At 39.6% G+C, this 18,423-nt stretch overlaps 1 protein-coding gene across 2 annotated transcripts in view; it reads left to right on the plus strand.

The window, feature by feature from the left end:
- kif5ab (kinesin family member 5A, b) overlaps nt 1–18,423 on the plus strand; it is a 66,120-nt gene that overhangs the window by 28,928 nt on the left and 18,769 nt on the right. For both annotated transcript variants that reach the window (XR_016116588.1, XM_089009724.1), the window contains exons 7-16: nt 762–849; nt 935–1,059; nt 4,154–4,258; nt 5,604–5,752; nt 7,491–7,639; nt 12,058–12,233; nt 12,958–13,026; nt 13,104–13,310; nt 14,751–14,897; nt 15,883–16,071. Coding sequence is in view for 1 of the 2 variants with exons in the window: in XM_089009724.1 (XP_088865850.1) it covers nt 762–849; nt 935–1,059; nt 4,154–4,258; nt 5,604–5,752; nt 7,491–7,639; nt 12,058–12,233; nt 12,958–13,026; nt 13,104–13,310; nt 14,751–14,897; nt 15,883–16,071 (1,404 nt within the window). In the remaining variant the exon portion in view is untranslated. The remainder of the gene's footprint in view (nt 1–761; nt 850–934; nt 1,060–4,153; nt 4,259–5,603; nt 5,753–7,490; nt 7,640–12,057; nt 12,234–12,957; nt 13,027–13,103; nt 13,311–14,750; nt 14,898–15,882; nt 16,072–18,423) is intronic.

The raw sequence follows: 18,423 nt of genomic DNA on the forward strand, positions 1-18,423 counted from the left end.
TAGCAAATAGATAGCCAGCCAGCCAGCTAGATAGCCATTAGCTTGCTAGCCAGCTAGATAGATAGTTAATAGGTAGCAAGATAGATAGCTAATAGATAGCTAATAGCCAGCCAGCCGGATAGATAGCTAATAGATAGCCAGCTAACAAGCTAGCTGGAGAGATAGCTAATAGATAGCCAGGTAGCTGGATAGATTGCTAATAGATAGTCAGTCTGCCAGCCAGCTAGATAGCCAATAGATAGCCAGCTATTAGCTCGCTAGCCAGCTGGATAGATAGTTAATAGATAGGCAGATAGATAGCTAACAGATCGGTAGCTAGCTAATGTAAGCTAAATCGGCTGAAGCAAAATATTTCAATACAATAAATTTAAGTTGTTGTTTTTTTGGTATGGGAAATTCATTTGCTGCTCGTGTTAAAAAAACACAAACCTAAAAAAAATCTCTCATAAAATTCTGAGCCTTAGCGTGTCCACGTTATATTTCCACATTGAGATGGCACAGTTGACAACAAGGAAGTGACGAAGCTTTTGGGATGAGGAGCCAAACGTCCGACACCTTGACAGAAGCACAAATGTCGTTTTTGGGCTTCTATTTCCCCAATGAGCCAAATTAACACCAAACTGGTTTAGCCAATGAAGAATATTCCACTTTATATCCATTCCCAATTTTTTTCCTTTAAACTTTTGCATCAGGCACGATATATTTCCAAGCGCATATTTCCTTATGAACCCATACTTGTGTATGTCTGCCCCCCCCCCAAGGGTTGCACCGAACGCTTTGTCACCAGTCCAGATGAGGTCATGGACGTGATCGACGAGGGCAAGGTCAACCGCCACATCGCCGTCACGAGTGAGTTGGTTATACTTCACCCATTATATGCACTAAATGTTGTCATCCAAAATGATATGGCGGCCAACTCGTCTTTGTTCCTCAGACATGAATGAGCACAGTTCGCGCAGTCACAGCATCTTCCTGATCAATATCAAACAAGAGAACGTGGAAACGGAACAGAAGCTCAGTGGGAAGCTCTACCTGGTAGACCTGGCCGGGAGTGAGAAGGTAAGATATGGGTTTACCATCTGTGAAAGGCATAAATGTAAAATTGGATTGGATGTACCTTTCTTCGTCTTTCAGTGGAGAAATTTACATTTCACAGCAGCAAAGTTATGAAAGGAAGTGGAAAGGAAAGAAAGAAGTAGAAAACAAAATACAGGAGCTGCTGGAAAGGTAGCAACTCTTGCGACGCCATCTTGAAGTAAACAAAAAAAAACTAAATAACAAATAACATGACAACACAAAGACATGTGACATGTGACATGAAGCTGTTCTAGATGAAAGAGGAGAGGATCAAAGTGTCCTTTTCAGCAGTGGATCAGGGACGTCGTGGTGGAATGTGCACGTCTACTACAAGCTAAATGTTGAAAGCAAACATGTAACATGTAGGAAATGAGAGGAATAACAATGTTTATCTATGATTAATTTTTCACCGTGCTTACTCAGTGTCACGATCAGCAAGGTGGTGGGGGGTGGTGGTCGATCCCAGAAAAAAAGCAGGCAGGAGGGAGGAGCAAGGTGTAATTGACAAATTTTATTAAATAAAATCAGCAGGAATAAAATCTCAAACAACAAAGTCATCGAAAAACAAGGTTTAAAAAAAATGTCCAAAGTAGCAAACAAATCCATGACAAGACGAAACAAACCTGACAGGGTGAAACAAACAATGAATGGTCGCCCCGGAGTCCTTTTTAACTGCCACTGATAAAAACGACCAGCACCTATGCAGCTGCAGGCGGGGCCCGACAGTGCTACCAGTTGGTCTCAAACCAAAACGCGACAGTAAAGGACAACCGACGCCTCCGGACAAGTTGTGTCCATAATTTGTAAAATCACTTCAAATGACTTCTGCTGAGCGTATTTTACAAAGATTCCACCGCATATAGCTATTATTTACGTTTTAAGACCCGCGCTGAGTATTCAGGAAGTCTTGTTTTCGAGTTGGTGACGATTCCAGATGTGACGTCACATCTGGAACGCCCCTGACCGAGAAAGTGACACACAATGCATTTTGGGTACTTTGTTTGGTCTGAAAACATCGTGTTGATCCGTGTTGATGGCGAAATTAGAAGGAAAACACATAAATAACGCAATGGTGAATCGTTGTGTGTTGCACCAAAACTATTATTTGATACTAGTTGACACAAATTACCAGCAGACAAATCAGTCCATTTGCAACGCAGCTTGGGCATTTTCTGGGACGCTACATTGGAATCCTGATGGCTCGAATTGATATGGGAGGACTTCTTTAATCGATTGCAAACATTTATGCTCTCCTCTTCAGAACTATTTGAATCATATTCATAACTGGATGATTAACAAGAAAGCATCTTCTCCGAATCTGTAGCCATTATTTTGATTCTGGAGCAAGGCAAGACGTCTTGGCGTGACGTCACGAATAAGGGGGCGGGACTTTCTGAAACTCGCCATTTCCGGAGTCAATTTGAAGTAGTTTTGGGACACTTTAAGTCATTTTTATTGTCGTTTTGCATTTGACTAAAAATATCAGCCTGCGTGTTTTGGGTATTTTAGATGCTATAAAACATTTTTCTGATGTCAGTTAGGAAACAAAAAAAAATGGTGTCGGTTGTCCTTTAAGTCTGTTTGCCACATGGACACAAACTAATCTGTGGATCCTGGAATTAGGGTGTAGTTGTAAGGTATCAACACCCTAAGATGAACACCGTTTTATGAGATTCACACGGCATGTTTTTACCCTAATCAATAAACAGCCATCAAAATTCATATATGATCAGACTTGGAAATTCTGCAGGGGTCAAGGAATAATTCCTCCATATAAATCGCTTGATATTTGAAATGACTCACTTGCGGTCTTTTCTATATAAGTGCAAATGAGAAAACATGTTTTCACATTGAAAATAATTTGCAAGATGTTGCCGATTTGCAAGATTTTGCCTGTTCTGGCATCAATATGCAGACAAACAACATCTCTGAACTTCAACCTCCAAAAAAGCCAACACTTTGCAGCGGCGCTGTCAAAAGGATTACGAGTGGTGTTTCCTTTTTTTGCCCACACATATACAACACCCGCACTGACTGAGCTCTTATTTTTAGAGTGGAGGGAGGAGGGCAGGGGGGGGGGGGGGCTGCTAATGCCTTCCTGTGATGCAATGTCATGTTCTGTCTTTTAGCAATCCAATCGGTTTCTCTGTTGGAGACAAAGAGATTCACTTTTGGATAATTAATTTTGTTACTTTGAGTTAAAAAAATGCTGCTTTCTGATTAGAAAGTACAGTGATACCTTGGCTTCCGAACTTAATTGGTTCCCAGACAAGAGTGTGTAAGGCGAATAGTGTGTATCCCAAAACTGAATTTCCCATCGGAAACCATTAAAATGAGAATACCCAGTTCCCAGGTCCTCATAAAACATAATTTTCTACTTTCTAATTTTCTAAGCCTTAAAACTACACAAAATATACATTATTTTCGAGGACAAAAACAGTCGGCTGCCATTTTGTTGTTCGAAGAACGGGCTCATTCGCGAACGACGCATCACTCATTGAGGCAGCTCCGTGTACAAAAAAAGTTCGTATGCCAAGGGAAAATTTTCAGAAATGTAACATTCGTAAACCGAAAAGTTCGTAAGCCAAGAGGTTCGTAAACCGAGGTATCACTGTAGTCTTAAAGGACAACCGACACCATTTTTTGGTTTCCTAACTGACATCAGAAAACTGTATTGAATGTTTATGTAATCCTAAAACTCAATATTCTGTGGGTCCTGGAATTTGAGTGAAAATGACAAAAACCCTGGCATGGCAGTGCACCCATTTTTGCACGTCTGGCAGTGAATGAGTTAAAGACCCATACTACAGAAATATTTTAAATTTGCGAGTTATTTTGTTGTTGAATTTTTTGTTGGACAATTACTGTTTTTTTGTTGTCGCACTAGATTCCTTTGTTATGAATGGAACATGAGTAAAGATCTTGTGTCTGAAATAGATATGAAACTATGCCGTCTGTGAAATTAAAAAGTATACAGAGAAAACCCTAAACTTCCTGACTTTTTGTTCATCACGATTTTATGTCTATATATAAATATATGTCTATATTTCACATCAAATATCTGTATTTTTGTCAGGTCAGCAAGACAGGTGCTGAGGGAGCCGTACTGGATGAAGCCAAGAACATCAACAGGTCCTTGTCGGCCCTTGGCAACGTTATCTCTGCTTTGGCTGACGGAACGGTACTTTTTCTTACACATTATAAATATATAAATGTGCTACATCATTTTTGAATTATCACATGACTGGGGTCCCCCATTAATACACGACAAAAAAAAATATCTTTCATTGTTCTGCCTCTCGCTATATGTTGCTTTCGTCAATAAAGAAATCGAGACTCAGCATTTTTCATCAATAAATAATTGATGATGAAGAGTGAAATTGGATGATTTCCCACAGCACACCTCGTGATTTCTCACAGCGCACTCGTTGGGAATTATTGACCGCAAGGATTTCATTTGTGTCGGCCGTTTTTGTTGGTTTCCAAAGTAGAGGGGTGGGGAGTGGCCAAAATGTGTCTTTTTTATATATACACGTTTTTTTTTTTGGAGGTTTGAAGTTTCCGGCAAAATTAACTCATTCACTACCAGACGTGCGAAAATGCCAGTGGCAGTGTTTTTGTCATTGTCACTTGAATTCCAGGACCCACAGAATACGTATTAGGTTTTAGGACTACATAAACCTTCAATGCAGCGTTAGAAACCCTAGACTCTCTTCTTTCATCTGAAAAAAATATGAATTCCTAAATTAGATGGGTGTAGAGTTATATGATCTTGCAATGAGGGCCGCTGTCCTCAATAAAATGCAGTAAAATCGTGACGTCACGCCATGACGTCTTGCATTGCTGGAGAATCCAAACAATGGCTTCAGATTCAGACAATATGCTTTCTTGTTACACATCCAGCTATGAATATGATTCAAATAGTTCTGAAGAGGAAAGCATACATGTTTGCAATCGATTGAATAATTTATTCCATGCCATTTTGAGGCAACATTGGGGCAACAATGGATCACCAGAAAAGAGGCACAAAATGGCGGCCTCCAGGGGCCACCTCCGCTTGCACAGGCTGATAAATTCCTTATATGGAGCTTGGACTCCCTCTTCTGGCGGCTTTTGGGTGCAACACGGTTCTCAGACCAAACATGTACAGCAAAATACATTGACGTGATGGAAGGGTGCTACAATGCGTCTTTTTTTACGGTCAGGGGGCGGTCCTTTCATGACGTCACGTACGGACTCGTCACCAACTCAAAAACAAGACTTGCGGAATATTCAGAGCGAGTCTTAAAACGTAAAATATAGCTTTATGCGGTGGAGTCTTATTAAAATACGCTCAGTAGAAGTCATTTGAAGCCATTTTACAAATTATGGACACAACTTGTACGGAGACGTCGGTTGTCCTTTAAAAGAAAATGCATTCTGTTTTGAAAAAATGAAATGTGATGTTAAAAAATGAATGAAAGGCTGGCACAAAATGTGTTTTTGCATCTCTAGATCATAATCCTCTCTATTCATTCCCTTTCCAGAAATCCCACGTTCCATACCGCGACAGCAAAATGACACGCATTTTACAGGATTCACTGGGGGGCAACTGTCGCACCACCATGTTCATTTGCTGCTCGCCCTCCAGCTACAACGACGTCGAGACCAGGTCTACGCTCATGTTTGGCCAAAGGTAACAAACAACAACTAGCAGGCGTGCCGCTTTTCGCTTGGCTGCCCATTTGACATGCTGCTGGCATGTGATTGCCTCCAAAGCTTTTGGAATAGCTGTTCATTGGAACGTGGTTGCCGAGTTTGTACGTTTGTCATCACCCTCTGACATAGAGGAAATCGTGCTTTCAAGCTCGAAAAAGTACTCCCTTTATACAATACATAAAATAGCAAGAGTTACAATGAAAGCTGATTAGTTTAGCCTATGGGTGTGTTAAGGAAAATAAATGTAGCTATCAAGTTAAATTAACATGAAATGAGTGTACCGCATTTTTCGATGTATAAGACGCAGCGGAGTATAAGGCGCACCCTCGATTAATGGTGTATTTTCAAACTTTTTCCATGTATAATATTGATTATATAGGCACACTGGACTATAAGGCGCACCTTCGATTAATGAAAAAAAGCTCCAAATACACGATTATACCTTCACCGTAACAATCTGTTCTTGAGTCCTTAACTCATTCACTGCCATTGCCTAATTTATTCGGGAATTGAAAATATGACATAGAGCGCCATTCCTGAATTCGTTCGAATTTTGTTTAGTTTTTCTTGCTGAAGTTCAGATAAAGCGCTGGCCAGACCTCTGGCAATGTTTTTCCCTTCCATGAGGGGGTAGAATTTTCCTTTTTTTCCATATTAGCACTTTTTTCCAGCTTCAGCTGTTGTTAAAGCGCTATATAAACCAATATTGTATTGTATTTTGTATAGCCACCCTCATTTCAAGTGTGTATATTCCAGACCTGTATAATTTATGAATTAACTCTTTTTTTTCTGTTGAAAGAAGAGAGTCTCTGGTTTCTTACGCTGCATTGAATGTTTATGTAGTCTGAAAGCTCAGTATTCTGTGAATCCTGGAATTTGAGTGAAAATGACAAAAACTCTGGCACTGGAGTGGACATATTTTTGCACATCGTCTAGCAGTGAATGAGTTAACTGTATTTGGGCGTGTCGATCTCCAGCATGGACTCCAGCGAGTCCCTTTATGCCTCTGCTATGTAGACCATGTGACTCTTCTGCGCTGAGTTTTGGCCAGCAGGCAAGTTGGCTGTGTTCACTCCCACAACGGCGCAAATACGCATTTCTATCCACAGGCATCAACAAAAACACCAACAGGAAGAAAATGACCATGCTTTTTGCTAGAGTTGCATGAGGCATGAAAATATCACCCTCAAAGTTATTGGTTAAAATGTATTTATTTTTTTGCTTGTCAAATCAGCTGTGAATGTGCGACAAATAACTCACAATTTAAGCCTTCTGTCTCTGATTGGTTGTTCTCCTCCGGCAGAGTGGTTTCTTCTACAATCCATTTGTCACAATTTACGCAGGAACTCCAGAGACCCAAATAATTGTTTACAATTATCAAAAAGTCAATATTCCAAAAGAATTCGGCTTTACCTGCAAGTGTTTCCTATTTCAACCCTTTTTAAGTCGTTGTTTATTAATGAGGGAATGTTGAATCGGCTGTGTCCAACATTCCCACAGCCAATTTCTTTTGTTCTCTTCTCGGCATGCACCGTCAAACACGGCGGGCAGAAAGCCAATTTGCATGCTAATTAATGCCAAGCTAGCTCATTTTAATTAAACAGCTCAAGATGGAATAACTTTTTTTCTTCTCTCCTCCTCTGATCTTCTATTCTCGTCCCACCCCATCCCCTTCCCCCCCTAATTTTTTTAACACCATCTATTCATCCAATTAGGGCAAAAACCATCCGAAACACTGTGACAGTGAACCTGGAGCTCACAGCGGAGCAGTGGAAGAGGAAATACGAAAAGGAAAAGGAGAAGAACAGGTCATTGAAAGAGACCGTGCACAGACTGGAGACTGAGTTGAGCTCCTGGAGGAATGGTAATACTTCATTTATATAACATAAAAAATATCACATTTGCCCTGTAATGTCAAGGAATGGAAAAATGTGTGCCCATTCGATCATATACAATGAAGTCGTTCTTTTCACATCATGTTCCTTAGGGACCGCTTTGGCCGTAACATCAGTTAAAATATGGAAAAACAGACTGCACTTGTAAAATAAATATGTAGAATATAAAGGAAATTGATTGAAATAGCTAAACCGGGTTGAGGATTTTATTCATCTCATCAGTCAAGATTTTGATTCAAGAATGGGTCACAACTACCGTATTTTCCGGTGTATGAGTTGCACCCAAAAGCCTTGATTTTCTTCAAAAGATGAACCTGCGCCTTATCCGCTGGTGCACCTTTTATGTTATTATCATCATCATCATCATTTGCTAGCTATTTGCTATCTATTAGCTATCTGGCTGGCTGGCTAGCTATCTATTCACTATCTAGCCTGCTGGTTATCTAGCTAGCTATATGTTGGCTATCGATTGGCTAGCTAGCTAGCTTTCTATCTATTTGAGTTAATTCAGGTTGAGTGAACGCTGACGCATGTGGCTGTCGCTGCTCACCCACAGAAAACCTATCCTGCGATTGTAAAGTGACCTTGAGCGTTTTGAAAGGTGCTTATGAATGAAATGTATTATTATTATTATTATTATTATTATTATTATTATGTGAAGTCATATTAAGCCACAATCGGTCTCGTAATTACTGTCAGCAGCTATCGACTCCATTTCCCCCCGAAGAAGAAGTAATGGATAATCCCAGCCTCCACTGTAGCGCCTTATAATGTGGTGTGAAAATGTTTATACATTTATTTATTGTATATGGAAAACTTTTTTCATTCATTGAAGGTGGGTCTTATATGCACCTTTTGTATGGAAAAAAATGAAAATACACCATTCATTGGAGGTGTACCTTATACTCTGGTACACATTATACACCAGAAAATACACATTTTGGTCAGTTCAGTCTTCTGTGAAATGTTATTTAAAGAGTTGCTGTGGTGAAAAACAAAAGTAATCCAGTATCCTCAAAATCCACAGCTATCGAAAGAGTGAATGAGGAAAATAATCAGCATTTTTAGTTTGTGTAGCATTATTTTGTCATAATGGGAGAAAAGATGCAGTTGTAAGCCTCATTTCCTGGTTCTCCACGAATCACCAGCTGTTTTCTCTGAGGGACCTCCAAAATTATGGAACATTAACTCCAATGAACGTTCAAGAGATCCTTAACTATTGCTTGTAATACTCATTCCATCCCTCATTGTTCTATTTTTTATCCAAATTTAATCTGAAACTCTGCACATTACATCACAAAAGCAAAAAACAAACAAACAAAAAATTTAGCAGTCCCCAAAAGCCAATAGAAGAGTCAGCCACTAGAATGAGGAGCACCATTTTTATTGATGCAGGTTGAACAACTGTTTAATTTTTACTTCTATTACATTTTGTGATTATGATATTTTTATGACATATAGGAATATAGATTTTCTTTCAAAATAGTAACATTTTGGTGGCAAGGGGTCTGTCATTAATTTCGAACAGATTATTTGTCATTAATCAGGAACAGATTAATGACATTGCCTTTCAATTCAATGAACAAAGATGATTTGACATGTGAAATTATTTGTATCTCCCTGCACCGCTTTAATTCCTGAAACCCTCCAAATTAAAGCACTCCATGAATCTGGAGGCTTTCTTTTACGACAGGCGGTCTAGTAAATTTGATCAGCACTGCATATAAAGACAGCACAAAAGAAAATTTATTGGGGTACCTGTCATCAAAAAAAACATCTTTCAGCCAGCATCAACACGCCGACTCTTCAACTATAGTGAGCTTGCTAATTTTTTTTAACCAACTTGCACAGCCTTGAACTTTGGCCTGCTTGAAATGTTGACATTTTTCAGTGACTTAATGACTTAATTAATGTGTTTAAGCTTCATAGAGCTGTACAGTTTAATCGCTACATTTGCCCCTATGACACATACAGAGTCAAATTCAGCATGTTGAACACCTTTGACTTCAAATCAATGTCAGTGTAGACGTCTTCAGTGGTAGTTAGCTTGGCCCGGCATCTAATTTGTTCAATCAATCCTTTGCCTTCGCTCTCCACTTAAACTGCTGTAAACGTTTCATCTTTAAGCGTGGGAAGGTTTAATCACTGTCATCGAAAGATAATCAGCGGCAAATTAATTCATCATTGATTCCCTACTGGCGTGTGTGTCAATGTCCTGAGTAGTTGTACGTTATTCGTGTACCTTTTTTAGAAAGTGGCGAGGACGAGCCAAATTCAATTTTCTCTAGTGCTTGTTTATTGTCTGTCCCAAGTGACTTTGGCCGAGAAAAATCACCAGTGCCACTCAAGTGGCATATGCATCTGTTCATTTTCTATAGTCCATGTCAGTGATGAAAAGAGTAGCCAAAACATTGTAAATGTTTATTTTATATATTCTACACGTTAATAGCAAGTAAATAAAGATGCAAAATAGGAATAGGCACATGAAAATATTTTCCATCTACAGTGATACCTCAGCTTACGAACGCTTTACTTTACGAACTTTTCGCCTTACGAACATTAAATTCGCAAGAATATAATCTTGGCATACAAACTACTTTTCGGGAAACACATGGAGCGCCACAATGGCTAGCAGACTAGTTTTTGATGGGAGAACATCAAACCACACGGTCAAACAGCGCTACGGTGGCTGGCGGACTAGTTTTCCACACCCACTTTCTTTGAGGCACTCAGTGCAGACGTGGTTTGTTATCGAGTAGAGTGCTGTTGCTTTTTTGGTACCGAAAAAGACCCCACCACAGGCTAGACGAAGAGGACACAAATGAAAATTACGGTCGATCAGAAAAAGGAGATCATCGAAAAACACAAACGAGGTGTGCGTTTGTGTTATTTAGCATCCCATTTAGCAGCTCCTATGTTTTGCTTTTCTACTTTCATTTCTTTCATAACTTTGCTGCTGTGAAATGTAAATTTCTCCACTGCGAGACTAATAAAGGCAAATCCAATCCAATCCCAGTAGCAGTATGCTAAATCGACCATTGCTACGTAGGGCTAGGGATGTTTCTGTGTTGTTTAAGCAACGGTCTCAAGCAATAAAAAAGGTTGAAAAACTTCTGTTGATTTGGATTAACGAAAAGCAGCTAGCAGGGGACCGTGTGAATGACGCTATTATCCAAATCCATCAAAAAGGTAAATAAAACGACTTTATTATACTGTACTGTTTATTTCTTTAAATACAATACAATAGCACATTTATTATACATAAAATTAGGTGTATTTTGTGCAGTTTTAAGACTTATTTAGTAGAAAATTGTGTTTTATGGGGACCTGTAAACGGATTATTCTCATTTTTAATGGTTTCCTATGGGAAATTAATGTTTGGAAGACACACGTTTCGCCTTAAACACACTTTCTGGGAACCAATTAAGTTCATAAACCGAGGTATCACTGTATCTTTGAATAAGATTACGAAAAATCTAATTACATGAATTCGCACAACAGGCTCACAGATATAATTATTGATATTATCGTATAACAATTTCATTATGTTGGATTTCAAGAGGTGGATTTTTATCCGGAAACACTGAGATCTGCTAATTGAAATCTTTATCCTCAGTATCTTCCGTGCTATGCATACATTTCATGTTGTGCTTTTTCATTGTCTCACTTATGTACATATGTGTATAAGGCACACCCAAAACGCTCCCTTTTCTTGGCAGAGGTAATAAATCACAGAACCGACAGCATTTCTTTGCATATCTTATTCCTCCATGTCCCTTCCAGAATAGGAACAGCCATGAAAGCCTCTTAATGACAATGGGGATTCCGATCGGACGTTAATGCATGAATGTCGAGCAGATGAATCTAAAGTGAAAGCATTAACCTCGGTCAAAGCAGCATTGAGTTGCGAGGTCGGTTGGCTCATTTTACTAAGATGCCACATCAAATTTTGTACAACTAACATCCATCCATCAATTCAGCCATTTTCCAATCCACTTTATCCTCACATGATCAATGAGGTGCTGGAGCCTATCCCAGCTGTCGTTGGGGAGTAGGCGGGGGACACCCTGAACTGGTTGCCAGTCACTCGCAGGGCTACACAGAGATGAACAACCATCCTCGCTCATGCTCATACGCAGGGACAATTTGGAGTGTTCAATGAGCCTGACAAGCATGTTTTTTGGAATGTGGGAGGAAACCGGATAACCCAGAGAAAACCCACGCAGGCACGAGAACATGAAAACTCCACACCGGAACGCCATTGTTTTTTGTTTTTTTTTGCCCTGGTAATTATTACTATTTGAGGTAGTTCCTGTTTTGCTCTGCCACTCAGCTGTTCTTAAACCAACGCCACCGGATAATAGATATTTTTTTATGATCCCTTCAGGTGAGTTTGGAGGAGGCTCAGAGGACGAGGACGAGCCACCCCAATCCGAGGAGCCAGCACTGGATATATGCAGCCCGTGTTCCCTGACCTCCTCCATCGTGGTGCACATCTCTGAGGAAGAGCGTCACAAGTACGAGGAGGAGATCCGGAAGCTCTACAAGCAGCTGGATGACAAGGTGACACATTTATTGCAGGAGCTCCATTTATGCACCATCAATTTATGATTCTCATTGCAAGCACATACTGTATAAAGAGTGCATGTATATTATTCATGTGAATCATTCCACACGCTTGTCAATTAGAATTTAATGTGGGAAAGGGGAATAAAATCGGCATTAAGATTGATATTTATAAACTTAAAAGCTTTAGCATAGCATCCCTGTGCATATGGAATAATAAACAGATTTTAAATGTATGTAACATAGCAAGAAGGATTTAAAAAGTATGACACAAACACAAAATGGATTTGTTTGGTACCCGCATAATCCTATATAAGCGTAAATAGGATAGCATATAATTAATGTCTGTTATCACATTACATTTTGTTAAAAATTCCTCATCTGTGACAAAAGATAATGGAAAAAAAAGATTATTCAACATTAAAAAATTATATATTTTTAAAAGTACACAGGCATCATAGTGAGAGCCGCAGCTTTCATTATTAAGTCCGACATCACTGCATATTGTAACCACATCAATAGAGCTATTCTTACATTAATATTAATATGTCAGGGAGTAAAATCTGACTGTTATTATCTTGCAGTTGCCTGTATAAATCAATAGAAAGAGAAGAAATTGCTAATAAAGTGTACAGATAATGTTTTTTTTTTCTCAATGGATGTTTATTTTTTAACTCCATTGCATATAATATTTCTGCATTCGGTCTTTTTCTCACTGAAGGATGCTGAAATTGACTATCAAAGTCAAATAGTGGAGAAACTGAAGGATGAGATGCTCAAGCAAGAGGAGGTAAAGAAAAAAAAGTATTTGTATAATGTATGTACAGTACTGTTTAAAAATATCACTTATGTTAATATGTCGTCCAGTTCTTGGCATCCTCCAGAGGTGACGGTGAAAAGGTGCAATCAGAGCTGAGCCGGTTGCAGTGGGAGAACGAGTGTTCCAAGGCAGAGGTGAAAGAGGTGCTACAGGCCCTAGAAGAGCTAGCGGTCAACTATGACCAGAAAAGCCTGGAGGTGGAGGAGAAGAGTGTGCAGAACAAGCTACTGGCCGAGGAACTGGCCAAGAAAATGGTGGGTGGATAATTTGCACTCACCCCACAATGTGTTGGAGGAAATGTATTGAAAGTTACACTTATGCAAGTCAAAGCAAGAGCTGCCCCCGAGCATGAGGATCAATAACTTAGTGGAATTGATTGTGAGCTAATACGGTAATGTCCTTCGGGGAGACTTAACAGAGGTATGCTTCTTGGCACTGTTGCTTCATCCTCAAAGATGGCGGTACATGATCTCACTGGGCAGCAAATGTTTGTGTTAGTCGCCATTAGCTCGATTTTTCTACTTTTCAAAGAAAAAAGTGTCACCCAATTCCTGCATAGACCAACACTAGTCGGTTGACATTTTTTTTGTGAGGGTGTCTGACACTGTAAAGATGTCTGCGGTACCAATAAAACATTATTTTGCCAAGGTTCATGTATATGAATGAATATTTACAATTTTAAAGGTAACTCTTCACGCTAATATTAGCCTGTGATATTTTAAGCTAACAATTTTTGGTCGTTGTAACAGTACCCATTCATTGCCATTCACGAATTTATTCGGGAACTGAAAATACCACGTTGAGCGCCAAATTAGTTTGGGTTTTGTTTTTTCTTGTTTAGGTGCCGATAAAGCGCTGGCCATGGCCTCTGGCAATGTTTTTTTCATTTCCCTTTGTTCCATATTTGCGCTTTGTTCCAGCTTCAGCAGTAGAACATGGGTAAATAATAATAATAATAATAATAATAATAATAATAATAATAATAATAATAATAATAATACATTTAATTTATAAGCGGCTTTCAAAACTCCGAAGGTCACTTTACAGTCAAAGGAAAGTTTTTCTGTGGGTGAGCATCGGCAGCCACATGCGCCAGCGTTCACTCAACCCGGAATAACTCAAATAGATAGAAAACTAGCTAGCTAGGTAATAGATAGGTCAGAGATAGCCAGCTAGCTAGCTAGCTAATAGCTAGCTAGCCAGATAGCAAAAGCAAATAGATAGCAAATAGATAGCCAACTAGATAGCCAGCTCAGTAGCCAACTAGATAGCCAGCTAGATAGCCAGATAGCTAGCTGTTTTGAACAGTTCTCACGTTAGCATAAGACCTCTGATTAAGTTAGTACACTTATTATCAATTAAAATTTATATTTTATTACCATTGATAACGATGCACTGACACACAAAAAAATAACACTACAGTAAAGTCACGTTATATCGATATTCTCGGGAGTCGGAAAAAATATCGATATAACCGGACTCCTTGCGTTCATAGAAATAGTATCGTAATAAGCAGTACTATCGATATAACCGATATCGATATAACGAGACTTTACTGTATTTTGAAAAAATGTAATACTAATAGTTTTAGTAAATAAATGATAAGCATTGTAATAAAACGGATATCTGTTTAAATGTAGTTTTTATTTCACTCTGACTGTTCTTTGTATTCTTTTATCCATTGTCACCTGCAGACTCACCTGGTGGCATCGGAGGCAGAGCTTTCGCACATCCAGGAAGCGAGCCGCCACCAGAGGAAGCGCATCGCCGAAGTCCTGAATGGGCTGATGAAGGACTTGAGCGAGTTTAGCACCATCGTGGGCACCCGCGACATCAGACTGGTGAGTGCACTGGTGGATGAAAGGAAGACACGGGCATTTGAAATTCTCCAAAAGGTTTCCTATTTATAGGCACGCTTTTCAAATATTCATCAGCCTCGTGCACGTTAAGCAGTTGGAGCCAACGTTGCACACATTTATTTAACATACTGTCTTTCATTTTCCCGGCACATGAACACCATGCCACCATCATGCTGGATACAACAAAGCTTCAAAATCACAATTTGTGAACAGATAGAATATATAATTAACTCATTCACTGCCAGACGTGCAAAAATGTGTCCACTCCAGTGAATTCCAGAATATTGACTTTTAGGACTATAATAAAACATTCAGTACAGCATTAGAAACCTTCGACTCTTCTTTCATCAGAAAAAAAGAGTTAATTCCTAAATTATATGGGTCTGGAGTTATATGAGCTTGAAATGAGGGTGGCTGTCCAAAATACAATGCAATGCACACATATTGGTTTATGTAACGCTTTACTGGAAATAGGCTGATTTGTCTGCTGGGAATTTGTGTCAACTGGTATCAAATAGTAGTCTTGGTGCAACACACAACAATTCACCATCGCGTTACTTATGTGCTTTCCTTCTAATTTCGCCATCAACACGGATCAACACGAGGTTTTCAGACCAAACAAAGCACCCAAAATGTATTGTGTGTCGCTTTCTTGATCAGGGGCGTCCCTGACATGACATTACGTCTGGAATCGTCACCAACTCGAAAGGAACAATAAACCTGAATACTCAGCGCGAGTCTTAAAACGTAATTTATAGCTATATGCCGCGGAGTCTTTGTAAAATACGCTCAGTAAAAGTCATTTGAAGTGATTTTACAAATTATGGACACAACTTGTCCGCAGGCGTCGGATGTCCTTTAAAAGGGTTTTTTTTGTCAATTTACCCGCTGTCATCTGAAAATTGATTTTCATCGTTCCTATGTGGCGCAATTCAACTCACTCACTCACACTTTTGTGTGTGCGCAGTCCACAGAGATCACGGGCGTCATCGAGGAGGAGTTCACGCTTGCTCGCCTGTACATCAGCAAGATCAAGTCAGAGGTGAAATCCATGGCGAAGCGTTGCCGGCACCTGGGTAGCCTTCAGACCGAGTGCCAGCACAAGATGGAGGAGACGGCCAGGGAGCTGTCCTCCTGCCACCTCCTTGTCGCACAGGTGGGATACAAGTCAGTGTCACCATAAAGCTGATGAGCCAAACGTAAACGTGTACAGTGATACCTCATCTTACGAATGCTTCAGCTCACAAACCTTTCGTCTTACGAACATTAAATTCGCAAAAATATAATCTTTGCATACAAACTAGTTTTCGACGGACGAACCAAACCACACAGCGCCAGGGTGCCTGGCGGACTAGTTTTCCCCACCCACTTTCTTTGAGTGTAGACGAGGTTTGCTATCGAGTGGGGTACTTTTGCTATTATGGGACTGAAAAAGACCCCACCACAGGCTAGTGTTAAGCCGAAGAGGAGACAAAAGAACGTGAGCAAAAAAAGGAGATCATTGAAAAACACGAACGAGGTGTGCGTTTGTGTGACTTAGCGTCCCAGTACAAGTATGCTAAGTCGACCATTGTTACGTGTGGCTAAGGGTGTTTCTGTGTCGGATATCACTCGGATATCATCAAGAGGCAACTACATCAATGACCATCACAAAGGTAAATAACACAACTTTATTATACAATACAGTTTATTTATTCAATTACAATACGATAGCACATTTATTATACATAAAATAAGGTATATTTTGTGTAGTTTTAAGGCTTATTTAGTAGAAATTTATGTTTTATGGGGACCATGGGAACGGATTATTTTCATTTTGAATGGTTTCTTATGGAAAATAAATGTTTGGCAGATGAACTTTTCGCCTTTGACACACTTTCTGGGAACCAATTGAGTTCGTAAGCAGAGGTATCCCTGTATTTAAATTTGGGATATACTGTATATATTTGTGTTATCAATTCTATTATAACTTCACATGCAGTGAAAGTAGTGATCGATCAGTTGTAGTGACAGTAAATACCTTGTCGATGGCAATGGTTGAGGGAGGGCTTATGTAAATGTTTGGCTCGCCATGGGCATTGGCAACCCACGCCATCCGGCGAAGTGAACAAACATGCACATGCACCAGTTTCCATATTTAATGGTTTATGCACCTCTCAGCAGAATGGACGAACATAACATCATTGTGTCCATGTTTCAAGCAGCAATCAGTGATCCATCAAGCAGCAAGCATACATCCGCCATGATGCAGGGCCAAAATCCTGAAAAGTGGCGAACACGGGAAAAGTCGCTGATGAATGACAGTGGAGGCATAACAGATATTTGCATTGTCACAAGAGCAAGTGTCTCGAAGCAAAAAGCGTTTGTGATAGTCACAATCAGTAATTGGAGTGCATTTGCAAGTTACAATAATCCTGGCCCGCACTCCAACAATGGCCACTTTTCCGTGTATTGCCAGCTACATTATCCTCAAGCGTTTGGACACTTCAACTCAGATAAATGCGTCCAAATGCGTCTTTTTGTACTCTCTGCAATTGAGTAAATAGCATGATCATTATGGCACTGCGCTGTGCATACCCTGTTGGGCTCATTAGCGAACTCTGAGGTGTATTTCATGTCATGAAAAATATACATTTCTTGGACACTTTTATCCCTACTTAATGTTCAAAATGATAAACCATTTTGTGCTTACTGAAATAGAAATAGTCCACAATAGAACACTCCGGGATTGTCTCCTTAAAATGGCTGGTCTAATCAATTTCATAAGCGCTGTACAGTAAACAGGTGAGAATACTTTGGACAAAGCCTCTATTCTTCAATCTGATCTATAATGTTTGTTGAAATTACTTTTTCCACCTTAAAATCAGTTGACTAAAATTATTTACTGCCAGACAATGTACACAAATGTATCCACTCCAGTGCCAGGGCTTTTGTCATTCTGCCTCAAATTGCAGAATATTAGTAGTTTTAGGACTACATAAACATTCAATGCAGCGTAAGTTACCTTAGACCACAGGTGTCAAAGTCAAGGCCCGCGGGCTAAATCCGGCCCGCCACATTCTTTTCGGCCCGCGGAAGCAAATCAAACTTGTTAAATTCCATGATGATTGCTAAAATCTGAGCCAAAATTTCATATTTTTGGATGTCAACCACAATAAAAGTCATTATTCTTGACTTCAGATTTGAAAACGAGTTATTCATTAATTTGCTGTGTGCTCTATATGTAATATTTGAAGGGATTTAAACATTCTAATGGGTTCCCCAAGTTCATAACGGCCCTCGAGAGGAAACCATAACTACAATGTGGCCCGCGGCAAAAAATGACTTTGACACCCCTGCCTTAGACTCTCTTCTTTCATAAGAAAAAAAAAGTTAATTCCTAAGTTATATGGGTTTGGGGTTATCTGAGTTTGAAATGTACAAAAGGCAAATGCTGCTTCCCTTGTGGGAGGGAAAAACATTCCTAGAGGTCTGACCAACGCTTTATCAGCACCCAAGCATGAAAAGA

This window comes from Hippocampus bargibanti, linkage group LG12 (genome assembly GCF_051943395.1).
Source record: "Hippocampus bargibanti isolate YZ-2025 linkage group LG12, ASM5194339v1, whole genome shotgun sequence".
In the NCBI taxonomy this organism is placed as follows: Eukaryota; Metazoa; Chordata; class Actinopteri; order Syngnathiformes; family Syngnathidae; genus Hippocampus; species Hippocampus bargibanti.